General features: G+C 38.4%; 1 protein-coding gene and 1 long non-coding RNA gene across 6 annotated transcripts in view; one reads left to right on the forward strand and one right to left on the reverse strand.

The window, feature by feature from the left end:
• Window positions 1–26,855, forward strand: part of PARD3B (par-3 family cell polarity regulator beta) — a 607,862-nt gene that overhangs the window by 288,333 nt on the left and 292,674 nt on the right. For all 5 annotated transcript variants that reach the window (XM_084642619.1, XM_084642620.1, XM_084642618.1 and 2 more), the window contains exons 6-9: window positions 8,243–8,329; window positions 12,416–12,541; window positions 21,810–22,168; window positions 26,470–26,609. In XM_084642619.1, coding sequence (XP_084498745.1) covers window positions 8,243–8,329; window positions 12,416–12,541; window positions 21,810–22,168; window positions 26,470–26,609 — 712 coding nt within the window. The remainder of the gene's footprint in view (window positions 1–8,242; window positions 8,330–12,415; window positions 12,542–21,809; window positions 22,169–26,469; window positions 26,610–26,855) is intronic.
• LOC311528028 overlaps window positions 1,431–26,855 on the reverse strand; it is a 31,549-nt gene continuing 6,124 nt past the window's right edge. Inside the window, exons 2-4 of the long non-coding RNA XR_014713494.1 lie at window positions 7,062–7,312; window positions 2,910–3,130; window positions 1,431–1,575 (exon numbers count right to left, since the gene is read on the reverse strand). This is a non-coding gene — a long non-coding RNA (uncharacterized lncRNA). The remainder of the gene's footprint in view (window positions 1,576–2,909; window positions 3,131–7,061; window positions 7,313–26,855) is intronic.

Below are 26,855 nucleotides of genomic sequence, written 5' to 3' on the forward strand. Positions count from 1 at the left end.
AACAATTATTTTCCTGTATATGCAAGTATTATTTCTTTTTATGTTTTGCTGTCTTCTCTTTTTTTCTCTTTGTCTAAATGTATCTCATGTTTTTCTTGAGGACTTTCTAAATGTTCAAGACTCTAAATTGTTCCTGTCAAATGAGAATGATGTATATGGAAATAACATGTTCAAAACAGACCCCACAAACAGTTGCCAAAGCCACTAGAACCCAAACCTTGTTGAATGCTGTTCACCATATTCGCAAACGGCTTTTTTTTTTTTTTCCAACTGTGGCAAAATTGTTTGTGCTTTTGAGTCATGCAAATGTAAAAATAAATAAATAAAAGTCTTTATGCATATGTTATGATTGAAATTTTATGACTTTGTAACTCAATCAGGTTAAAAGCTTCAGACAACTTGTTTTATACTCTTCGTTGAGGTAGGAAAAACTATTCCATTTGAGGAAAAGCTGTTCGTTTACTGAAAGCTATGAACATTTATGTGGCATCTCATGGAAATAGAAATAGAAGGTGCTGAGCACGTTCAGGTGGTGCTAAGAACCATATAGGATGAGGCATTATCTGCCTAGACTGTCCAAGCACTTGCCCTGTAAAGGTGCTTTGATACCCTGTGGACCTTATCCTGTAGGGTTCTGAAACTTTTGAGAATTGAAAGTGTTCGGCACCTTGCAGGAGGAGAACCTGTATTCTATCACTAACACTTGCTAGTTTTTCTGTTTGTTTGGGTGGCAGTGGGATGTTTGGTTTTTTTTAACTTACACTATGAAAGGTAGAGTTTGTTACAATTCACTGTAGGTCTATTTTTTTGCAATTTTTGAAGGTGTCATTTTTATTTTGGATCTGCTACCAGGGAAAGAAGGGGGTGTTTTGTTTGTATACAAGGTGGGGAAAATAATGGTCAAAGGGGAAGGAACAAATTGCATTGTTCAGTAATAAATGCTCATATAAACATGTATAAAATAAAAGAAACACTTATTAAAATCAAATCCATATTTTTCTACTTAGAATGCAGATCACAATTTTATGGATTGTTATACAAGAACAATAATACATTTGTGCAGAAGAAATATGGTATTTTTCCTCACTACCATTCCTCTTTCCTGGCTGGATCTACTTGAGTGAAGCGGTTTACAGCTAACAGTAGGATCTCTGGACTCTACAGTAGTTCAGCAGGAATTTATCGCCAGCCCTGAAATTCCACCCGCTTGGCACACCATGTGGAAACAGAAGTGTTGCTTTTGCAGACCTCATTTAAAAAAGTTTTTCCACAGTAAAAATAACCCTGTTAACAAAAAATAAACCTAATCTATTTGAAAGTAGATATTTAGTTTATTAACATTGGATTACTTGGAATTCAGAGAATATTTCATACATGGATAATTCATTAAGTGTTTAATTACACTTGTTCCCTCTGGCCTTCCACTTCTTTTCAGCAGAGGCGAGGGTCACAGTTCCTTGACCCACTTGATTTAAACGCAGTGAATATATAAATAAAGCATATCTGTAGCACCTTCCTTCTCCTCCTCTGTTCACTTTCCTTATGTTCTTCTTTGTCTTGCTGTATCCTGACAGCCTGGAAAGCAGAGGTGGAGCATTGTTAAAACCTGGTGCCTTCAAGCTGTATGATATATTTCTGCATTTTTAGGTAGTTGATCTAATGTGAATTAAGCAAAAAACAGGTTTTTAGTGGACAGATTCTTGATTTTGGTGCTCAGTATTTTGAGTGTCTCCTAGATAAATACATTTAAGTTACATAAATGAGGTGGGGAAGGTGAGGGTTCTTTTTAAAACTGATTTTGGAGGTTTCTTAAATTCTTTCTCATTTAATCTATTTATTTTTCCTTTTTTTGGAGGCAATTAATTTGTAGGGTGGGGAGATTGGAGCACTTCTCTCCTCTTTTGTAGGGAGAGTCTGTGGTCCTCTCTCTGGCTGCAACTCCCACAACATCCTCTGAATGTTCAGCTGCCTTCTTCATCTCACGACAGTGTATTCTCCACTACCTTCTACTGTTGTTAAGATCTTTCCCTTTACCTTCCACAGCATTCATCCCATCTAGCATCGCCATCTACAGTCTCTCCTTTTGGGTCCTACGTCATTTTGGTTTGATTCTGACCATCCTTGCTTTTAAAAAAAAATCAATTTGTCTTCCGACTGAGTCTGTTGGAACCACTACTAGAAGCAGATGCTGACCATCCTGGGGGCAGTTTACTCTCTCACCCAGTGAGTCTCAGCTGGCAGCTTTTAAAAATTCCAGGATTGGTGTAGAAATTGAATTAGCATATGCAAATACATTAGTATAATATGTAAATAAAATATTGGGTCAGAACCATGTACATTCCCTATATGGATAAAATATTTATGCTTCCTCTGAAATTCCCATTAGTAATTGGGCACAGAGCATTTTTTTTTTTGCCCGTGAAAAAGCACAATCCAGCACATGCCAAACAAACAGCACAGCCAGTGTTTGTGGGTGCTTTACCTTGTGGATGTTTTCCCTTATCGAATGCTTACAGCAGCTGATATGGCTGGATATGCTTGTGTAATGCAAACAAGGGATGAAAAGCACAGTTCCGTAAGTACATTTAACCTCCCTGTCTTTAGGAGTAAACATTTCCTTTGCTTCTCATTTGTCTATGGTCACTGTAGACCCCACCGGGTATGCTCAGGATTGCAGCTCTGCATTCCTACTTGTTCTGGAGCATTCCATTCCAGAGGCAGCAATTTCATAATCTGCATTTTTTTCCTCTTACAAATTTTCATGGAATTTACAGTTATCAGCTCAAGAAATGCTGCCTCACCAAGTTCGGCCTGTGCTAAGGATTACTTGGCACACAGCCTGGACAAGGCTGTAACGGTACTCAAACTGAAGGAATAAGTAAATAGCATGGTGGGTATTTGACTTTTACCTTATTTATTTGGTTTGTTGCTGCTTGTTGGGTTACACGCAATCTCAGATACGGTTGAATGAGAGGTTTTCTACTGTCCTCAGTCTGGAGGGGAGCTTCTTCCAGCTGAGATTGGGGATACTTCCCCAGCATGTCCTGAGGCAAACAGTCCAATATGGGTCCAATCCATCATACTCCCCAGGAGAAATGGAATTCTATCACGGCACGGTTCTTCACGTTAACTTTATGAAAGTCAAAAAGAACAGGCTTCATTAGTTGTCTCCAAACAAATCCCATACAGCATTCCAGATCAGTTCTCTGTGTTCTTCTGAAAAGTTTGTGTAGAATGCCTTAGCTTAAGAACGCATCAAATTAATTTTCCCATTTTAAATTTCACAAAACATTAATTCCTAATATAGTATTTTGGGGGGTGGGGGTGGGCGGACGGAAAGGTTCAGGTATCTGGCTACAAAGGCACTGAAGGTGCACAGCAACTTTGAAGATCAGGCTATGTACTTAGGCACCTAACATTAGGCCTTAACTTTGAAAATTTTGCCCTCGGTGTTTCAAATGAACTATTGGGCATGCATGCTACTACATTTTTTTTAAACAATACTCATCAGCACTTTTAACAATGTGCCTGGAAGCCCATCCTTGTGATAGACTGTAAAGGATCTGGCAGAGATCAATAAATATAGAGCAATGAAGAATTTAAATAGTAAATGATAATAGCACCTTTGGTCCATGGTATGTCAGACTGTGGTCTCAGCTACCACAATATGGTAGCATCAGGGAGATATTCTCTTTTTAATATAGACCACTGTAGTAGATTTAGCACAATAGACTTAGAGACACACAAGCACATTCTTAAATTATCCTAAATATGATTTTAATAGTCAGGGGCGAACCTTGGAAGGCTGGCAACTTTGATTCAAATAAACATCTAAAAAAGTGCTTGTTAAATTCTCATACGATGCAAAATAATCTGTCCTTTTTTATGTAGAAATTATTTGGAAAGTCTGATAAGGACTGTAATAGGCCTAACTGGTGCTATGGAACCTAGAAAGAACCTTCCATGCATCATTTGTGTAGGGACTAAATGCTCCAAAGTTCCCATCTGTAGCTGGAAGGCAGACTCCGTGTCTTGCTGTTCTGACTTACTGGGCCAGACCTGCTCTTTCAATTACAAATATATTAAAATGCTCAAGATATGTAGGATGGGTTTAAAACATGGTTAAGGCAAAACAATCAAACATCACAAACATTTTGTGAGGGTGTGTTCCCCGTGGCTCCACTGAGATGGAAGTGCTTGCTTACCTGTTTTCCGAGCCTTCACCCTTCTGTATACACTGGGTGGCACAGAGTCTATAAAGAGCCTCTCCTGTAGGTCCCACTCCTGGGTTCTTGTTTTGTGGGAAAACTTTTTCTCTCTGAATTTTTAAACTTCAGCTGTCAAGAATTTATAAGGCCTGTGAGCACATTGTCAGCAGAGCTTGTAATTGCTGTGAGCCCCACAGTCTACTATATGTAACTGTGCCTGTGGAATTCATTAATTTCTGAGGCCTGAAATTTGGGGCTTATTCATGTGATCATAAGCTCCAAAAGCTATTTCAGCAAAATTTCTAACTATTGCTTTCTACCTTCCCTCAGGTTATTCACCAGTGATATGACATAATCTGCAGGGGCAGAGATATACCTATTTCATCTTTTTTTTCCCTCCTCAGTATCAGCTTGTGTACTGCTTGTTGACAAAACTGTGATCCCTTTTCAATCAAGGGCCTGAATGTGAAGGCTGTAAGCACCCGTCTTTAAAGTACCCAAAGATCCCTTCTATCCAATGTGGGCTGACTGGACGTGTGGAAGAGTAAACTGTTGTAATTCATATACTCTAAGGCAGTGGTTTTCAAATCTTTTTTCTGGGGACCCTGTTGAAGAAAATTGTTGATCCCACAACCCAGCAGAGCTGGAGATGAGGGGTTTGTGGTATGGGAGGGGCTCAGGGCTGGGGCAGAGTGTTGGGGTGAAGGCTGCAGGGTGGGACTGGAATGAGGGGTTCAGGGTGTTGGAGGGGGCTCTGGGCTGTGGGAGGGGGTCAGGGCTCTGGGGTGGGGGTGCAGGCTCTGGGTGGGGCCAGGGATGAGGGGTTTGGTGTGCAGGAAGGGGTTCCAGGTTTGGGGGGTGGGGCTCAGGGCTGGGACAGGGGATTGGAGTGTGGGATTGGGGTGCAGACTTACGTCTGGTGGCTCCCAGACAGCGGCACAACGGGGTGCAGAGCCAGGCTTCCTGCCTCTCCTGGCAAAATGGCCCGCGCTGTGCCCCGGAAACGGCCAGCAACAGGGCCGGCTCCTAGGCAGAGAAGTGTAAGCGGTTTCGCGTGACACTCGCCCGCAGGCACCGCCCCCCCTCCCACAGCTCCCACTGGCCGGTGCTTAGGGCAGGGGCAGCGCACGGAGCCCCGTGGCCCCTCTGTCTAGAAGTCTGATCCATTGCTGGCCGCTTCCAGGGTGCAGCACAGTATCAGAACGGGTAGGCACTAGCCTGCATTAGCTGGGTAGCACTGCCCATGGGACTTCTAATGTCCCGGTTGGCGGTGCTGACCAGAGCAAGGCGACCCAGTGCCTTACATGCCTAGTTTAAAAAACACTGCTCTAAGGGACAGACTAAAGTGACAGCTAGCTACTCCAGACTGTGCGTACAGGATGCACACTTATATAGGGAAGATGTTGGAAGTTTAACTACAAATTTCTTGAGTGTCTGCTCTTCAGGATTTTTAAACCTATAAAGAACTATTTTCTGTTCTTGCACTGTAGCATTTTCATAGGTTGAATGAAAAGTAGAATTTGGTACTAATAGTCTATTAATGTTGTTCTAAAGGGTAATATCTTCTCCTCTTTAACTTTCTCTTAACGAAACTGTATATCTGGGAGTAAAAATTGATTTAGATAAGGACTAGTGATCATTTTTTGGATTAAAATAGGTTTAAAGTATTTTTTCCTAGTGCATATATGAAATGTGCTCTTCCTGGTTTAGGCCTCAATATTGCAAATACTCAGCACATGGGTAACTGTTAAGCACATGCTTAAGTGTTTGCAGAATGGTGACATTAATATATTAATTGTCCATCTCCTGTTTTAAAAACCTTGTATTTCTGTTAATTTGTTTTTATGTTCGACTTAAAAATAAACTTGTATGTTTTCATTGGCCTTGAGCCTAAGTTTTTAACGGTAAATATATTAATTTAAGGTGACAGAGAACCTATTTATCATGATTACCCTCACAGCGTTCCTCTATAATACATAGAAGGAACGGGAAGACAACTCCTAGCCCACACAACTTAAACAAAATAGGAGTTACTTGGAGAAAGCTGTAATTCTTGCTAATTTTCCCTCTACAAATCAAACACCAAAGTCACTTCTTGTGGTTGTCTTTTTTGGGTCTGTAGGAGTCAGCAGCTTAATTTCTTGGTATTCTTTGGTTCTGAACAAGTCTAGAATATCAGAAAAAGTAGTCGTCTTGTATTCTGGTGATTCCACTTCTATGTGAAAGCAGGAATTGGAGGAAAGTCTGAATGGAACTGAAAAAAATTAACCAAACTTTTTCACATGCAAGATTTTTATCTGAGTTTTTGACAATAGTTCTGATCAGACCTTAATTTTTCTGAACAATTTAATCAGTTAAATTCAGTCTATTAATTACCTAGAAATCTACATGAATTTATACTAATACTTTACCAGTCCACCCCTCCCCCTCTAAATCTTGAAGGTGAGGTAAAGAAAAAGAGAGAAAATATGTAGCAAAATAAAGCAGACATTTTGAAAGTGTATTGCTTGTGACTGCTATAGGAATAAAATTTCGCATAAGATAAAAGTAGTTCATAGAAGACATTTATTTTTGGGACTGATTGTTTTAAGTGCTCTCCATTCTATTTTTAGAGAGTATACATTTTTTAAAACAGAAATATTTTAGCAGTAGCTATATTGAAAAATAAAGTTGCAAAAGATTGTTACAAGGCTACATTAATTAGCTTTTCATTTCCGCATTATCTTTAGCAAACCAGCCTAATTTCTAAATCAAGTTGCTTCCAAGTCATCATTATGCAATTGAATAAAGAATCTTAACCCGGAAATTTACTTCATTAAGGGAAAAGAAATGCCTAAATCTGTCAACACTCACTTGCAATCATTGTCCTCTTCCTGGTCAAAGAGGGTGGATGACTAACTCTTGGCAATATGTGAAGTGGCCCCCTTGTTTTAGCTTCACACTTTCTCTAAACAGTGGATTAACATCCATTGGTTTATGTAACTTCTTGTAGTGTGATTAAATTTGGATCTGCTTACGGTTGAAGAAACATCCAGCAGACTTTTGTTAGATGGCGAGCCTTCCCTTCTGCTCTTTTCAACACTGTTTCTGGAGGTTCCAACACCCTAAATGACATAAGGAAATGGAAATCAGACTGGCAAACAGAGTGGGAATTTTTTTCTACCTGATTATTTTTCTTGAGATTTTTACGTCAATCCAGATGCCTTCTTTTTTCAGATTAGCAACTGCTGATGTATAGTTTACATTTTAATGCCTACAGAGAAGCCATGTGATTCAAGATATTCTGTAAGCAGGTTTCATGTGACCCTCATTGAGCCAGCAAGCAGCAAAAAAATATTAGCATCATCTCCAGCAGCTAGCAGGGAGGTACTATATTCCACATCTGAACCATCATAGAGGATCTCAAAAATTTTCAGGAAGGAAATATTTCCCATTTAAGTGGGCCAAATTGTGTCTTCAGAGGTGCTCATTGTGCCTTTCTAACTCAGTAGGGTTGCATGCATCTAATTGGTGGCACAGTGTATGGACCACTTTGTTGTAATTATATGTTGACTGTTTTTCATATTGGTTTGATATCCTTAAAATATGGCGTGCATAGGGAAATTGATTGAAATAGCTATTGCAGTCAAAGCTATTCCGCACTAGTTCCCTGTGTGGATATCCTGTTCTGAAATAAGTCACTTTATTTTGAAACAACAATTATTCTGCAATAAAACAACTTTTATTCCAGAATAGAGTGTTCACACGGGGAGGCATAGCTCATTCTACAATAGCTGCTCCAGTCAGTTTCCCCATGTAGACAAGCTCTTGGGTAAATCTAATGTAATGTCTTCCTTTCTCATTCAAAACATATAAATTCTCATCCAAAGATATGTCAGCCATTTCCAGTTGCAACATCTCTTATGTACATTATTGAGTTCTCCACTTAAATTCCTTTGACTGCCTTTCTTGTCTGTCTTAATGTGCTTTTTATAGATATTCCTCATGTATTCCTTAGTACAGGTTCATGTGTGTTTTTGCTCCCTCTTTCTTAGTGATATGACAAGAACAGTAGAGATTTCTGGGGAAGGTGGCCCTCTGGGGATACATGTAGTACCCTTCTTTTCATCTCTGAGTGGAAGGTAAGATGTTCTCCATATTTTAGAGAAGCATGTTAATGAAAAAGGCATCGATGTGTTTATCTTAAAATATCTCTACTGTGAAAACATGAGGGGGAACTAAAACTGTTTTTTTAACAGCGGATAACCAAACTCAGTATACCGTATCCCTTCACTGACATCTATGTTGTGTGTGTATATTCAGAGAACAAAACCCATTTCTGTTATATCTTCATAATGTTTGTACTTTCAAGGCTCTCTGAATTTTTTTCTGAATGAAAACATGGTAACATGGTCTTTAGTTAAGATTATTGTACTTCTTGAAAGGTGTTTTTTTTTGTCCAGATGGATTTTTCTCCCCTACCCCTTATTGCCAAATAGCAGAGTAGACATAGAAAAGTCAAAATGACTTGCTTGCTTAATTTTTTTTTCAAGTCACCTTTCAAATTAGGTTCTTTAGCATTTATAAAATGTGCACTATACCGTGGACTTTTCTTTTGCATGGTAAGATTATTTTAATTGTAAATTATTTAACATAGTTTATTGAGATCACAAAAGACTACCATAGTGGAAATTTCATATTGATGTACTGTAGTCGAGTATATGTCAGCATTTTCGTTATAACTCCCTATTTTCCAAGTTATGTAACTCGGATGTAAAAATTTTCTCATAGACTGAAATTTAACAGATGAGGTCTCTGCCAAAGAACTAATTTGTAGTGCTGGCAGTATAAGAGCCCTGTGACAGGGATGGAAAATTGCTAGTGTCATAAATGGCATCACTTTATAGTAAAATGGCTGCTTCTAGTATAAGGCCAATTATAATTACAAACTTTAAAAAAGGTCACAGTCTAATCATGAAGAGAAATGTTTCTTAACTTACCAATTTTCAGACTGTTGAAGTGAGGAGGAAAAGTGTTTTGTGTTTTTTTCTTTTTTCTTTTTCTTTTCAGGTAGTATATTGTTTGCGAATGTTTTCTCAGCGGGATCTGAGACTTCAGATGGACTCAGATTAAACTGGGGTATTTTAGTTGCCAGATCAAAAAGCAGGTTGACCATCTGCTACTGCTTGAAAAAATGCCATCACCTTATTTCAGGAGCAAGGGTTGGCAGTCAGGAGTTCTGAGTTCCATCATTGGCTCTGTCTCAGACTTCCTGTTTTACCTTGGGCAAGCCACTCTGTTCCCCCATCTCTAAAATATAGGCAATACTTCCTTATGTTATAGGGGCATCTTGAGTCTTAATGTGCTAATTCTTCTTAAGTACTTTGAGACCCTGAGGTGGAAGGCACCATAAAATTGCAAAATGTTATCAGTAATTTAATATTGCTGCAATACATGTGATGCTGGATTCTAACGGCTTCGGGTTCATTTTTAAAAGAATTCACTGAATAACCAGCAGAGCTCTTTGGCCTACTTTCTGTGCATGTTAATATTCTTGTTTACAAATGCTGTGGAGCATGGCTTACAGCAAGCTATTTTTTGACAGACAGGCTGAGTGTTTACCCAGTTGTCTCGAGAAATTCTAATGACACTTGGCAGAATTATACTGGTGTCTTTATAAAATATCAGAATGTTTTAACCACTTGTTCCTGTTATTTAATCAAACAGAGACTAGTGCATACATTTTATAATTCATCAAAACACAAGAAAGAACAGAAGAAGCGTTTTCCGTTTCTGTTGATGACAGGGCAGGTTTTATCAAGCATATTGGCCATCCACCATGACTGGTATTTTTGTTGTAAGTTTGTAGAAAACTGGTATTTTCTAATAAGAATAGTATTAATATTACACTAATACAGGTATCCATCTTGAGTGAATAACGTTTAGGCATTTTCACTGTAATCCTGTTCTGTTTTTTTTCAGAAACAGTTTAAGCAAAATGCTTGGTGCTTAGGCTTTAGTATACAAGTGAACAACAATAACTAGTAGAAATAATTTCTTTCATTTTCTTTGCACTTTAGACTTACCATAAAAGAAAGGAAATTAAATTTAAAAATCACATTAACGTAATGTTAAAGTTGAGACTGCATACAATAAAAGTAATGACAGGTTTCAGAGTAGCAGCCGTGTTAGTCTGTATTTGCAAAAAGAAAAGGAGTACTTGTGGCACCTTAGAGACTAACAAATTTATTTGAGCATAAGCTTTCGTGAGCTGTATTTAATAAAAGTAATGAGGTTAGGTTGTCACACCATATTTAACTCAACCCACGTGTCCAGATAATGCAGCACATATGGGGAATATCAGGCCAGTCGGTGATCATATAGTTCGATGCGGCTGCAGAGTCTGGGCACAGTGGGATTAGTTAAGATCACAGCAACAGACTTAATTTTCAATTTCTTTAATTTCATTATTTTTACTAGATTGAATCGTAATGTAATTATTTGAAATTAAGTTGTAACATTTAACTCCTTGGCTGCAGCTAATTGGCTGTTTCTATTGGTATTCATGGAAATTGTCAATTTTTGCCTGTTCCCAAATAAAAAGCTTTCTTTATCACAATACAATGTTATAAGGGGATCTTCTACATGACAAATTTATTACAATGCAAAATTCCAATCTAGTAATGCTCATTAATGGAAAATGCACCCTTTAAAAAAAATAGGTTTATAGATAAACAAAACTCACATCTTTTTGCCGAACTGTGAAGTTGAAAATTACATATTGGTGCTTTACTGCGTGAAACCAAACTTGATTGTCGAAAGGAAGCGAAAGTTGTTCCATGGGATTGTGGGATCCATTTAGTGATCTCCAGTGCACAAGTCTACTAAGGCTGCGTATATACTACAGAGCAATAGGGCTTGGACCCTGGGTCTGGCTTGACTCGGGTTTGGACCCACCACCCCTGTGGGGTCCTATGACCTGAGTCCAGGCCCTGGATTAGCACAGTTTTGTGTGTAGGTGGAGGACAAAGGTAGGCTTGAGCCTGGTTCGAACCCTGATCTTACATTGCAGTGAAGACATATCCTAAATGTCATCTATGTTTTATGCTTATATGGCAGGTGTAGGTTAATGCATAAAAACAGGATTATAAGGGGTTTGTGTATACACAAAGTCTTCAGTTATATGGAATGTTTGACTAGTCTTGGTGACACCCCAGGTTTTTAATCCAGTCTCTTGCAACTACAGTTTTCTATCTGAAATCCTTCCCATTTGCTGATTTAATGCTTAGCATGCTATGAGAAGGACATCAGCTTCTCTAAGGCAGAAGTCTGACTCTTCTTTATATAATTTACTTTGCACTTCTACAACACTTTCTGTTTGAGCTTCTGAAAGCACTTTACAGATATTAATGTAGTAAACCTCACAATACCCCTGTGAGGTAGGAAATTAATATTGATCTCATTTGTCAGGGAAATGAGGAAACTGTGGGTCAGTGGGGATTTAATTAACTCAAGAAACGATATATAGGAAGTCCACAGGAATATAACCCAGATCCTGACTAGGGCTTTTCAAAATTTCAAAAATGCACACTGCCCCTCCACCTGGATCACTGTGGTTTGCAGAGGTTCAAGGAACCCTAGGCCGCAATAGAAGCAAGATTAGCCTAATTTCTTGGTTTCTTTGGACTTGACTACAAAGAGATTGTTCCTTGCGCACGTCATCCTTTCCTCAGCAGAAATGGGCTTCCAATTTCTTGTAGCAATGCCTCTGTATTTTGATTTAGTATAAATAGAACCACTGTTTTGCACTTAACTTTAACCTTTTCCTTGTAATTGATTCCATCTTATTTGTTAACATGTACCAATCCTGCATAAATTCTATCCTAACATTTTGTCTGAAAGGATGGGGCTGGTTTCCCCCTCCCTTTCTCCAACCCCTGATTAATATGGTTAGCACTTTCTGAAGTGTTAGGAAGGGTTACCAACAGTGTCAGCAGACTAAAATTATACTGGCTGGTTTCATACTCTTTTTGGAGTCCTTGTTCATTAATGGAAAATAGATTTTGGAAATCTCTCCTTTAGACTAATGACTTAATATGGTGTGATTAGTAGACAATAAGAAGAACTTTGTTCCTTCCTCAGTAGAGACCAATATCTATTTGTAATTATTATAAATGTCTTGTGTGCAAATCTAATACAGAATAATCATCAGCTTTATTGCTTTTCAGGATTCTAGGACTCTTTATCCGTGGTATTGAGGAGAACAGCAGATCTAGGCGTGATGGTCTTCTCCATGAAAATGAGTGTATTGTGAAAATTAACAATGTGGACCTCGTAGATAAAACTTTTGCACAGTGAGTGCTACTTAATTACTTAATTGATTCTGTTAAACACCAGAATTTTATATAATGTTGTACTTATTGAGGTGATTAATGTAGCATGTTGCGAGTAAAATACCATAAAATATGTATATAACTAAAGAATCATAATTCTCTTTCTGAAACTTCCAAATGCAGTAATATAGTTCCCACCATAGACACAAATCATAGAAATTATAATATTGGAAAAACCTTCACCTGCCAGTGAAGTAGAACTTCCTACAATATATTCTAAATTGTTTTGTCCACTCCAGTTTTAAAGAATTCCAACAATGGAACACTACTTCCTATGAGATACTATTCAGTGTTAGGAAATTTTTCCTTGCATCAGTGCTATTGTATTTCATTACTCCTTATTGCATGCCTTTGGAACATCCTAAATAAATCCTCTCCCTCCTTTGCGTTTACACTTCATAAAGTTATTGGCTTTACATTATTACCTACTAGTAATTGTTTAGCCAAACAATACTGTGCAGATTTAGTTTGCCTAACTTTTAAAAATAAGTCAGTCCCTTTACTCCCACTTACTTTTTTTCTCATCTTTATTTCCTTCCAATTTTTTGAGATATTTCTAGTATTAAGGTATCCAAAACTGAACATATAGTAGTTTTGGTGGTGCCCACAACTTCTGAGTGTGATGTTTCTGTAAATAGTTAAGAAGAAAGAGAGAATCTCTTGTGCTACAACTTTTCAGGTGTCTAAAAATGGTTAACAATTAATGTTTTCTAACACAAAGTGTAAAGCAGTTGAACTAAGTTGCAAGGCTAACTTTGGGTTAAAAGCATAAGGTAATAGATTTTGTAGTTTTGACTTAAAATCTGTTGAAGTTATTATTCGTCCCTAATTGGCTTATGTAACAGAGAATACTTTGGCTAATCTGTGCATTCAAGAAGACTTTGTTGCTGGAATGAATAGTCACAAATACTTGCTTAAAAATTAAACAGTAATTTACTTTTATTTTTAATCCCTATATTAAAAGACATGAGTGATATTCATCAGACAGTAAAATCTATTGAGAGCTCAGGGGAGTTGATGCTTAACATTTTAAACCAGAAGCCAAATGCTCAGTGTTTATGCTCAATGCAAAATTTCAGTGTTACATATGAATATGTGCAGATCTACAGTACAGTAACTCTGCACTTAACGTTGTAGTTATGTTCCTGAAAAATGCTTCTTTAAGCAAAACGATGTTAAGTGAATCCAATTTCCCCATAAGTATTAATGTAAATAGGGGGGGTTAGGTTCCAGGGAATTATTTTTTTTTTGTGAGTCAAAAGACTATACACACACACGCGCACACAGTTTTAAACAATTTAATACTGTACACAGCAATGATGATTGTGAAGTTTGGTTGAGGTGGTGAAGTCAGAGGGTGGGATATTTCCCAGGGAATGCCTTACTGCTAAATGATGAACTAGCACTCAGCTGAGCCCTCAGGGGTTAACATGTTGTTAATGTAGCCTCACACTCTACAAGACAGCATGAATGGAGGGAGGGGAGACAGCAAAACAGAGAGAGACAGAGACACATACTGTGGAGAGAGATGCACATTGCCCCTTCAAGTACACTGACCGCACTCCAAGTACATTGCCTTTTTAAGTAGATCAGTAAGCTGGGACAGCAGCTGCTGCCAGCAAGCTCCATCCTGAGCCCTGTTGTGTCCTCCCCCAGCTCTAGAGAAATGGGGTAAAGTAGCGTGGGGGGGACGGGGACACCCTGACATTAACATTCCTCTTCCCCCTCCCCCCCACTCCTTGCACAGCAAGCAGGAGGCTCATGGGAGCAGCTCCAAGGCAGAGGGCAGGAGCTGCACATGGCAGTGGGGGGAGGGACAGCTGAACTGCTGGCAATTGATAGCCTGCTGGGCTGCTGCCGCACAGGGAGCTGATAGGGCGGCTGCCAGTCCACCCTGGTTCCAAGGCCCCACCAGCTAGCTTCAACGGGCTGCTCTTCCTGCAAGCAGTGGACAAAGCAGGCAGCTGCCAAACAACGTTATAAGGGAGCATTGCGTAACTTTAAACGAGCATGTTTCCTAATTGATCAGCAGTGTAACAATGAAAAAACGTTAAGTGGTACGACTTTAAGTGAGGAGTTACCGTAGTTTGATGAAAATAGTGCTGATCTTATGCTTTAGTGGTTAAGGTGTTTGGGGGGGGGTCCCCCTTTTTCCCTGGTTGTACTTCGAACATGTTCAAAATATCTGAAGATAAACCTATTCCATGGTAAAAAGGTTCATTTTCATTTTGGTGATTGTTTAGGTTCTGACACTTATCAATCTTTTCTCCCCTGCAGTGGAAAATAGTTTCCACATCATAACAGAGATCACTAGGGAGTTCTCTCGCTCCCACCTGCCAAATGTTCACAGATGACGCTAGGAAAACCTGGTCACTTCAGCTTCACATCAGCAAAGTGTATGCTTAAGAAAAATCCTTATTCAACATGTTTAAGCACATGCTTAGCTAGAAATATGTACTCACGTGCTACTGTAGTTAGTGGGATTTGGCATGTGCTTAATTTTAAGGACCTTCTTAAGCACTTTGCTGAATGGCTATGGACTGCTAAATCAAGGCATTGTCCCATAAAACTGAAATGCCGAAAAAGGTTTTAATGCTACATTTGAATGCCTTCTGCATTTCTAATCCATGCCAGAAAAGTGAAATTTTGAGAAACATGAAATTTAGGCAAGAAAAACAATAGATTTAAATGTGATGTGTAAGTTTAAACATAAAACCCCATCAACCTATATTGTTTGTATTTTCATATGGATATTTTTAGCCTACTGCATAGGTAGATATGTTTGGTGTGGTATTAAACAGGTAAGAATGCAAGTATACAGATGTGTAGCAGTATGAATGTAAATGTGGTCCAGCATTGTTGTACACAGGTAAACATATTGGGATTTGGTGCAGTATTGTTATACGCTAGTAATAAGTCAATAAGTAATTGATGTAAAGCTTTTATATATAAATAACGTAGGTATTTGTTGCAGATTAGTTTTTGCAAAATCAATCCCTTTTACTTATTTAGTTATCAATTATACCACAAAATAATTTGATCCCTTGTCAAATGAATTTTAAGTTATGGGGTTGTAACATAAAGGCCAATGGTTTCACCTAGCAGCTAGTGTTTTGTTAAGAAAATAAAATACATCTTTCTCAAGTGATTATCAAATTATTTTTTGAAATTTTGAATGACTGTGTAGAAGTTTGTAGTCCCCTTCCTGTCTCCTCTGGAACATACTGTAGATTTTGAATGCCTCTGGGCCTGTAGCAATGTGGAGAATTTCACCCTCTGATTTCTCTGCAATACTGCTTGCTTTCTGGAATACTTGGAAGCACTGCAGTAACTGCCAGTTCTCTGTCAGTTTCCCTTTTAAACTGAGAGATTCAGGAGAGTTCACTTGCTCAGTTTTTGCCAACGATTTAATTTTCTTCTGACACTGTGTAACCTACAAGAGTAAGATAATAGTCTTTACTTCCTGGCCCCATCACCTGAAATGAATCGGGGGTACAAATTTTGATGCCTCTGTCAAATGACAGGGGTTTATAGCCACGTGTTCCAATGGCTACTGATACAGAAAGAGTAATCAGTTTGACTGTATTAGTGGTAAGGTCATGGTTCCTCCTGCTGATTGCAAAGGGTCCTTTAATAGTTAGCAAGACTGTAGTGATTACATGTTTTTTCAGTTTGTCTGTTTTAGATGGAAGTTTTTGAATACTGCTCTGAAAGGTTGCTTTTCCTCAGCTGGAACACTAGAAGGCAATTTGTTGTTGTTTCATGTTCATAATGCTTTTATACATCTCTACTGTGAGTTTCCTTTTTCATTTAGTGTTAATAAATTCAGTTATATTCTGCTGTGTTTTGGAGATTGGAGCACTTCTTTTGGTTGAGTCTTTGTCTTTTATTTCTTTAAGTGTACATTTGGGGGCTCAAAGAGTTTGACTTTCACTGCCCGTTACATTTTTCTTTTATTAAAAAAATTGTCCTGGCAGTTATTTCCCCCTCAGGTACTGCTTTTAGGTTTCCTACAGATTTACTGGTGTTCTCACTGTTATTTTTAGTTTGTGAGAGATCTCCTATTTCTATCTCTCTGATATGTTTAAAATATGCATCTCCTAAAAATGAGCTTTTAAGCCGCCATATAGTGTATTGTCAAGTGGCTGCTTGCAATTATATGAGAATGGGGAGTGATCTGAGATAAATTAAGTGAGGATTTTACATTCTTAAATATCTATTAGCTGGTGGTTTAGGGATGAGAAAGAAGTGTGTTTTGAAATAAACAATGTACGATACAGAAGCAGACATAACCTACAACGCTGATGTCTGTGGAGAATATGGACTGAGGGGCATAGTTCTTTCACTACTGTACTTAAAGCATTTTTGAGCTTTATCTTGTGTGTATAATAGACTTGGGGCACTTTTAAACTCTTCTGCCCAGATTAATCTAGAGAGAATTTGGTTCAGAGATCCAATTCAACATGTCTTTGAAAAATTGTGAAGGGATTTTTCTTAGTGAATATGTAAAGTATACAGTGGTTGTGCTTAAAAAACTTTCCAAATTTTCCTTAAATAACTTGACTTTAAAAGCAGCAAAGAGTCCTATAGCACCTTATAGACTAACAGACATAGTGGAGCATAAGCTTTCGTGGGTGAATACTCAATTCTTCAGATGCATGAAGTGGAATTTTCCAGAGGCAGGTATAAATATGCAAGCAAGAATCAGGCTAGGGATAACGGGGTTAGTTCAATCAGAGAGGGCGAGGCCCTCTTCTAGCAGTTGAGGTGTGACCACAATGGGAGGAGAAACTGCTTTTGTAGTTGGCGAGCCTTTCACAGTCTATAAGGTGCCACAGGACTCTGCCTCTTTTACAGATCAAGACTAACACGGCTACCCCTCTGAAACTTGACTTTAGTGGTTTTTTTTTATTTTCTTCTTCTTATAGGATATATTATCAATACTGAAATAAGATGATCTAAGGAAATTGACAAGTTTCTAATTGTGGCCATGCTGTTTAAAATCGGCAACTGTCTATCATTAGTTTTTCCTCATACTAGGATTGTTATCTAATTGCAAGCATTGGCTTGGAGTAGTAGGTTTTTGTTAATGAGATAGTCTGCTCTTCTTTTATTGCTTTTACATTTAGCAAGAGTAGGACATTTCTTCTACTCAGGGCCCATTTGAGTTTTTCTTGCATGCCCATGCCCTGATTTGTGCTGCTGCTACAGGGTTCTGCTCTTCAATATTTGTTTTGGAAGCAGCTATGCACTTTCCTCTTCCAGTCCTCTGGAGAACCCTGCAGTAAAAATGCTAAGCCCCACCATCTTTCCCACTACAGTTCCTCTCCGGTTGTGAGATAACTGTTTTAGTCAGTGTTCTCCTTTAGAGCCTTGCTTCCTACTCCTCCTCACCCATGTCTATGTTAACTGTCTTCCCTGCATTGACTCAAACTTAGGAGTTTGCAAGTGGGCATCATTCATAGCAGCCCAGAGATCTTGCCAGCTTCACAAATCCCAGTTCCTATTCAAAGCATAGGAAAATATTGTGATGTAGCAAATCTTATTGCATGTTTACTGTTGACTTTTGAAAGAGCGTCACTTTATTTTGAAATGTATAGTTATTTCTGTAGGTAGAATAAATTCATAGCTGTAAACAATTTCTAAGTATGCAGCAAGACGTGTAGAAATATTGCAAAGTGTGACCCTAAGCACCCCTGTATTCAGACCTTAAACACTATTGTAGTAATCTTTGTACAAAATATGACTTATGAGGTACCATTTGAAAACTAATAACTCTCTGATCATTAATATTCTTGTGTGGTGTATGCACGTAGTGTGTATTAAGAGTTTTGAATATACACTGCAATTAAAGTGTGTTTAAACTGGGCAACGCAAGTATGTAGGGACAGAATTAGAAAGCCCAGGGCACAAAACAAGATTAAACTAGCTAGAGACATAAAAGGTAAAAAGAAAACATTCTACAAATACATTAGCAGCAAGAGGGAAGACCAAGGACAGGGTACGCCCATTACTCAGTGAAAGGGGTGGGAGGAGGCGTGGAAACAATAACAGAAAATGTGGAAATGGCAGAAGTGCTAAATGATATTTTTGTGTCAGTTTTCACCAAAAGGTTTATTAGCAATTGGACATCTACCTTAATGAATGCCAGTGAAAAGGAGGTAGTATCCTAAACTAAAATAAAGAAAGAACAAGTTAAAAATTACTTAGACAAGTTAGATGTTTTCAAGTCACCGGTGCCTGATGAAATATATTCTAGAATATTCAAGGAGCTGACTGAGGAGATATCTGAACCATTAGTGATTATCTTCTAAAAGTCATGGAAGATGGGTGAGATTCCAGAGGACTGGAAAAGGGCAAATATAGTGCCAATCTATAAAAAGGGGAATAAGGACAACCAGGGAAGTTACAGACCAGTCAGTACCAGGAAAGATAATGGAGCAAATAATTAAGCAATCAGTTTGCAGAAATGTAGAAGATAATAAGGTGATAAGTAACAAATTGTGTCAAACCACCCTAATAGCTTTCTTTGACAGAGTAACAAACCTCATGGATGGGGGGAAGCAGTAGACATGGTATATCTTGACTTTAGTAAGACTTTTGATACTCTCTTATATGACCGTCTGATAAACAAATTAGGGAAATACAACCTAGATGGAACTACTGTAAGGTGGATGCATAACTGATTGGAAAACCTTTCCTAGAGGGTAGTTATCAGTGGTTCACAATTGAGCTGGAAGGGCATATCAAGTGGGGTCCCACAGGGATCAGTTCTGGTTCCGGTTCTGTTCAATGTCTTCATCAATGATTTAGATAATGGCATAGAGGATAATACCAAGCTGGGAGGAGTTGCAAATGCTTTGGAGGATAAAATTAAAATTCAAAAAGACCTGGACAAACTGGAGAAATAGTTTGAAGTAAATAGGATGAAATTCAATAAAGACAAATGCAATATATTCCACTTAGGAAAGAACAGTCAGTTGCACACACAAAATGGGAAATGACTGTGTGTAGGAAGGAGTACTGCAGAAAGGGATCTGAACGTCATAGTGGTTCATAAGCTAAACACGAGTTAACAGTGTAACATTGTTGCAAAAAAAGCAAACATCATTCTGGGATGTATTAGCAGTGTTGTAAGCAAGACACAAGAATTAATTCTTCTGCTCTACTCTGCGCTGATTAGGCCTCAACTGGAGTACTGTGTCCTGTTCTGGGTGCCACATTTCAGGAAAGATGTGGACAAATTGGAGAAAGTCCACCAATGAGCAACAAAAATTATGAAAGGTCTAGAAAACATGACCTATGAGGGAAGATGGAAAATTTGGGTTTGTTAAGTCTGGAGAAGAGAAGACTAAGAGGGGACATAACTTTCCTCGTACATAAAAGGTTGCTACAAGGAGGCAGGAGAGAAATTATTCTCTTTAACCTCTGAGGATAGGACAAGAAGCAATGGTCTTAAATTGCAGCAAGGGTGATTGAGTTTGGACATTAGCAAAAACTTCCTAACTGTCAGGGTTAAGCACTGGAATAAATTGCCTTGGGAGGTTGTGGAATCTGCATCATTGGAGATTTTTAAGAGCAGGTTAGACAAACACCTGTCAGGGATGGTCTAGATAATGCTTAGCCCTGCCTTGAGTGCAGGGGACTGAACTAGATGACCTCTTGAGGCCTCTTCTAGTCCTGCAATTCTATGATCTGTTTCAGTGGGACTGGGTAAACAGGTCTGCTTTAGACAAAGGAATGTATATTTGATTCTCTGACCAGCCTGTGTTTCAGGCAAAGACAATGAATATCAATTTTTACACATTAGGTAAATCGAGTTAAGATAACAAATAGGGGGAAGAGAGTATAGAGCTTCCTTCACCACCAGACTCCATTAAAGACACCACCAGACTCCATGTCACCTTACTCACAGCTTGAATAAACTTTACATTGTAGGTAACATTTAGAAGAACCCATTTTAAAGTTTTATTGGTCTGTGAGGACTGGGGAGGAGGGACTGAACATAAGGTGACAAGCAACTGAATCAACTGATTTATACAATACTATTGTATTATAAAAGTGTACAGAGTGAGGTCTTTTCTGAAATAACACACTGGGGGTTAATATTATTGTGAAATGTATGGATTAACACTATATGAGGAAATATGGATAATTAATGATATTACGCTTTAAAGTCTGGCCAAACAGGGAGAAACTGGTTCCCGCTCAGACAGGAGAGAAGGCAGCTATTTACCTGTCTCCTATATATATTAAGCATGGTGAAATGAAAACAGTGGAAGCCCCATTAATGTACAGGGGGATGGGGAATCCAAAGGAAGGGAAAACAGAATGAGGTCATCATGCCTCTTGAAATAAAGGCACTGAACTTTGGAAGATGTAAGCAAAAATAGAAGCCATCTTTGTCATCCCTCACTGGATGGACACTGGAGGCCAGAGCTCTTGCAAGCTGAGAAATATGAGTCCTTCAACTATGGAAGGATTGAAGTCTCTGGAAACTGAATATAGTTGAGACACTTAGGAAGAAAAGGGAAGCCAGTGCCTTGTCTTCTGTGGCTGTTCCTGACTGAGAGAAAGTCAACCATGGTTGGAAAGAAGGAAGACTGATGAGGGAAACCATCTAGAACAAAATGTATACCTTGCTATATTAAGTTTTAGACTTTTAGTTTTGTGTTTTGTTTGTATGTAGCCCTGTCTAGCTTTATTCCTTTAAATTGGTATCACTTAACCTATGTCCAATTGTTAATAAATTTGTTTCATTTTCACTATAAACCAGCTCAGTTCTGTGTTTGTAGAGAAGAGTGTATTTACCCTAGTTAAGTTAATAAGCTGCAATGTGCTTTTGTCTTTAGAGGAACAACAAACCTATTGTTTCTCTGAACTGTCCTGGAGAGGGCTGGACATTGCAGAACACATGGTTTTGGGAAAATTCAGTACTGGGAGTGTGTTGGGGTCACCCTGCAAGTAGTAACCGATTCCGGTAGAAGTCGATGTGGGGCTGCAGACAAGCAGCTAAGGTCAGAGCTGCAGAACTAGGTGTGACTTGCATGCTGGTAGGCTAGCTGTGAGCGGCCCAGGCTGGAAGCTGCAGCAGCAAAGCATGGTAAGGCACTCAGGCTTGCAGGCAGGCTGTGACTCAACCCCTTACTGGTCTGCATTGCACTCTGAAACCCATAACACATAGATTTTCTGGTTTTTATGTATTTGTTTTCATGCTTTTTCTTCAAAGGGCTCAGGATATCTTCCGTCAGGCAATGAAATCTCCAACTGTCTTCTTGGAAGTGGTTCCTCCATATAATCGTGAACAATATGAAAAGTCTGCCATTGCTCCCCTTTGTTTGCTCGATAATGATGATGGAGTTCCAAAAACAAAGGTTCCACCTCCTGTTCTTATGAAACCAGCTGTGAAAACGGTAGATCTCTCTGGAATGAATAGCCTGGAGACAGATCTGCAGGCAACGCTACAACATGCTAAGAGCCCCAATCTCCCAAGGTTGGGTAAGAAGCCATCTTCACCATCCCTGTCTCCTCTGATGGGCTTCAGCAACAAGAAAAATGCAAAGAGAATAAAGATAGACCTTAAGAAAGGTAAAGGTTCAACAATCAGCAGTGATGCACTGTAACAACTACATGTTCTCTGTATTGGTACCTTAACTTTTAACTGAACTGGTGACATGGGGCCAGCTGAGTGTTTAAACAGCTTAGTTATTGATACTTTACTAAAAGATAAACAAAATGTTCTGAATATGTCCCTGGGGACTATTGCCAAGTTTTTCCTGCCCTGTTTTGTTTTTACATGTTGGTGTGACATCATTGTGGGAGGAAGTTCATATGAAGTGATGCTGTTGCATTCTGCACTTAAGGAAAAATGAGCAGAACAGGAAAAACAAATCCAAAATTTCCATGGCTTTGTCGTTAGAAGATCCAGAGGCAACCTAATCTGAACTGAAGAAGAAGCTGTGTAGAGTGTGCAAAGGGGATAGTTTAAAAGAGTGATAAAGTAGAGCAAGTACATGGGATGCAGCAATTAAATTTGAGAATGCGCAGTGCAGCCCCACAAATTAATTGGAGTGGAGCTTTCAGGAACTTCCCTGTAATTCATGGATTTTGAAGCCAGAAAGGACCATTATGATCATTTGGTCTGACCTGAGAAGTGATTCATGATATGTAACACAGGCCAGAGGAGTTCCTGTTATGAATGCATGGATCAAGAGCACATCTTTTATAAAAACATCCGGTCTAGATTTTAAAATTTCTGGTGATCGAGAATCTCCCACAACCCTTGATAAATTGTTTCAATGTTTAATTACTCTCACTGTTACAGTCAGCCCCTTATTTCTAGTCTGAATTTGTTTAGCTCCATCTCCCAACCATTGGCTCTTGTTATACCTTTGTTTAACCGAATAATTCTTTATTCTCCCCGTGTAGATACTTATGGGCTGTGATCAGGTTACCTCTTAACTTTCTCTTTGATAAGCTTGCGTCTCTCACTTTAAGGCATGTTTTCGAGTCCCTTAATCATTCTTTTGACTTTTCTCTGCATTTCCTCCAATGTAACATCCTTCTTGAAATGTGAATACCGGAACTGGACAGAGTGTTCCAGTCGTGGTTGCACTAATGCCCAATATAGAGATAATATTACTTCCCTATTCCTGCTTGATATTCCTCGGTTTATATATCATGACCCCCTAAGTCCTTTTCAGAGTCACTGCTTCGCAGGATAGTGTCCCACATCCTGTAAGTATGGCCTCCGTTCTTTGTTCCTAGATGGTATGACCTTATATTCGGCTATATTGAAATCTGCCTGCACTCTCCTTGCTAAGCAATCCACGTCTATCACCTTCATTATTTACCACTCCCACAATCTCTGTATCCTCTGCAAACTTCATCAGTAGTGATTTTATGTTTTCTTCCAGAGCATTGACAAAAATAGTAAATAGCTTAGAGACAAGAACCAATCCTGCAGGACCTTGCTGGAAACACACCCTTTTGATGATGGTTCCCTATTTACAATTATATTTTGCTATCAGTACTCTAGTTTTTAATCCATTTAATATGTGCCATGTTATTTTTTGTAGTATTCTAGTTTTTTAATCAAAATGTCATGTGATACCAAGCCAAATGCCTTCCAGAAGTCTAAGTGTATTTATGAACCAAACCTATTATCTCATCAAAAAATGATACTAACTTAGTTTGACAAGGTTTATTTTCCATAAACCCGTGTTAATTGGCATTATAAAACATTAATTCTTTATTAATTAAGTCCCGCATCAGCAATTCTATTATTTTACCTGGGATTACTGTCAGGCTGGCAGGCCTATAGTTACTCAGGTCATCCTATTTACTCTTTTTAAATATTGGTAAAAAGTTATCTTTTTCTGGTCCTCTAGAACATCCCCAGTGTTCCAAGTCTTACTGAACAGAAGCAGTTAATGCTCAAGAGAGTTCCTCAGTCAGCTTTTTTAAAACTCTGCTGATTTAAAGATGTGTGACTTTAGCTGCTATTTAACATTCTGTGTAGTTATTGTTGGAATGGAAAGAATTCCATCATTGTGTGATGGGAATACATCATCTGACTTTTCCCTAAATACAGAACAGAAATATCTGTTGAACACTTCTGTCTTTTTGTTATTATTACTGACAATTCTACCATTTCCATCGAGTAAAGGACCCTGATACTTGACATCATTGTTAAGGTTTCTTTTATTTGGGACGTTTTCAAAAAAACACAAAACCCTTTTTTTATTGTGCGGTCTCTGCTGGCCATATATTTCTGCTTGTGTTCTTTTGCGTCCCTTATCAATTTTCCACAATTCCTAGCATCTGACTTCTATTTATTGTTATTAGTGTCCCTTTTTTCCATTTATTATATATGGGGTTGTTTTTGTTCTGTTTATGTTGCTGCTTTTTTGCTTCTCTTTTGAACCAGGCTGAGGTTTATTTTTTGTTTGTTTTTAAACTATCATAGCCTGCTTTCTCAATTTGTGGCTTTGTGGGCATTGAGTAAAATGTTCTTAAACAGTTCCCAATTATCATTTATATTTTTATTTAATTTTTTTCTCCAAGCTGATTTGGTTCATAATTGTTTTCAGCTTTGAAATATTGACTCTTTTAAATTCTGTTTACACATAACAAATGTAAGAAAGTCATGATCACTTGTACTAAACAACTGCTAATTTTTAGTTCTGTGATATATTCTTCTTTAGCTGTCAAGCTGAGGTTCAATATAGAATTCCCCTGTTATAGCTGTCACACTTTTTGTGTTAGGAAATAGTCATATATGGCTTTTAGAAATTACAAGGATGTTGTTGTACTGGCAGCATGAGAACTCTAGTATATGTCACCCAAATTGAAATCACTCGTGAGTTTTCGCTATACATTACAGATGGGTGCTTAAGGAGACAGTCGTCGTCTTCTCTCTTGATTTGGTGGTCTAGAGCAGACATGCATTAGCAGCTATCTTGTGCTTTAGCTGTTAAAACATTGATCCATAAGCATTCAAGATTGTTTGCTTCCAACGTTGTCAGTTACTTGGAAATAGGCAATGCCATCATGACACACAGTGCTACTCCTCATCCCCTTTTGCCCACTTGATCCTTCCTTAAATAGGTTATAACCAGTGATGTTGACATTCCAATCATGCACATTTTTCTACCATGTTTCAGTAATGTCAACAAGGTTGAATTTATGCTCATAAATGAGCAATTCTAATCGCTCGTTTATTACCCACACTCTTAGGACTGGTGTACAGGCCATTAAAAATCTTCTTCTCTTGGTGCCTTGATTAATTTGGTTCATGGCACCTTGATTTTGCGCTAAATAAATGCTCACTTGTACATCCTCCCCTCGCTTCACTCGTTCCTTTTGTTGTTAAACATCCTGCTGTCCCCTAAAAGCTTGGTTCCCCTTCTGCTAAAATGGAGGTTATCCAATCTATACAACCATTCTCCCCATAAGAGGTAGGTTAATGTTCCTCACAATAAAAACCTGCTACCTTACGCTACTTAGTCAGCAGTTCTCTACCAGAATCTCCTTCTTTCCGTCTTCCTTCACTTTTGGGGCAGAAAGGATCTCAAGAAAAGTCACTTGAACATAGCTCCTTCAGCACTCTTCCAAGTTCTCTGAAGTTGTCTGTAACTTGTGAGATATCATGTGAAGCAATGTCTTTAATGCCAATGTGCACGGCTGGCTTTGATAACCTCAATCTCCCAGACCCTTGCCAGACAGATGAAAACCTGTGTGTGCATAGATTTCTGCTTAAGATAATATTGAGTCATTCCACATTACTAAGACTTAAGTAGCATTTTCCGTATGCTTTGAATGGTATAAAGTTTCTGTGCTCTTCATCACTGTCACCATATTTCTTCCTTTAACTTAATTTTGAGCATATTTTGGGTAACAATCATACCATTGATTATAGGCACACAATATGGTGTCAGTCAGTCCCCCTTCCTGTATCTGTGCTGCTTTGCCTAATTTTTTTACCATAATATTCTTTGCTTTACACCACTATATGCAAATATTTTATGAGATGATTTGACTCTAAAGGATTAATATCTAAAGAAGTCCCAAAACTACCTGGGAAAGAGGCATTATATTTAGAGTGAGCCCTCCATTTAGTTTCTGATTGGAGCATGGGTAATTCAAAACTATTTTAGTTCATGCATATTAACAGCAGGGTCTGAACCTGTCTCTTCTGACAGTGTCATAATACTTACTCTTCTGGTCCTCCATGAAATCATGCTCAATGGCTGAAGCAGCTCTCATTGAGAGCTAATCTAAATGCTTGCTCTTGATACTTATGTTTTTAAATTTTACTGTTCCATTATTTTAATTAATATCATTTTCTTGTTGAAATTTACAATAAACCTTCTCTGTCTGCACTCTAGGTCCTGAAGGACTTGGTTTCACTGTGGTTACCAGAGACTCTTCGGTTCATGGCCCTGGTCCTATTTTTGTGAAGAATATTTTGCCAAAGGGGGCAGCAGTCAAAGATGGTCGTTTGCAATCAGGCGACCGAATACTGGAGGTTAGCAGAACTGGGAATATCAAACATCCTGTCCTTTCTCACCACTAAATATTGTTTATTGACTTTTCAAATTTATATTTTATATTTATTTGTATTTTCTGAAATTATTAGTGACCAAAATAGCATAGCATGTTTCTAATTTAAACCCCATATTGTAGGTTGTTGGGGTTTTGTTTTTTTTAAACACAGTGCTTTCATACTGCTTGTTGACTTAAATACACAGTTCAGAATCAGGTGCTTGTGAAA

This window comes from Lepidochelys olivacea (genome assembly GCF_965140295.1).
Source record: "Lepidochelys olivacea isolate rLepOli2 genome assembly, chromosome: 11".
Taxonomy (NCBI): domain Eukaryota; kingdom Metazoa; phylum Chordata; order Testudines; family Cheloniidae; genus Lepidochelys; species Lepidochelys olivacea.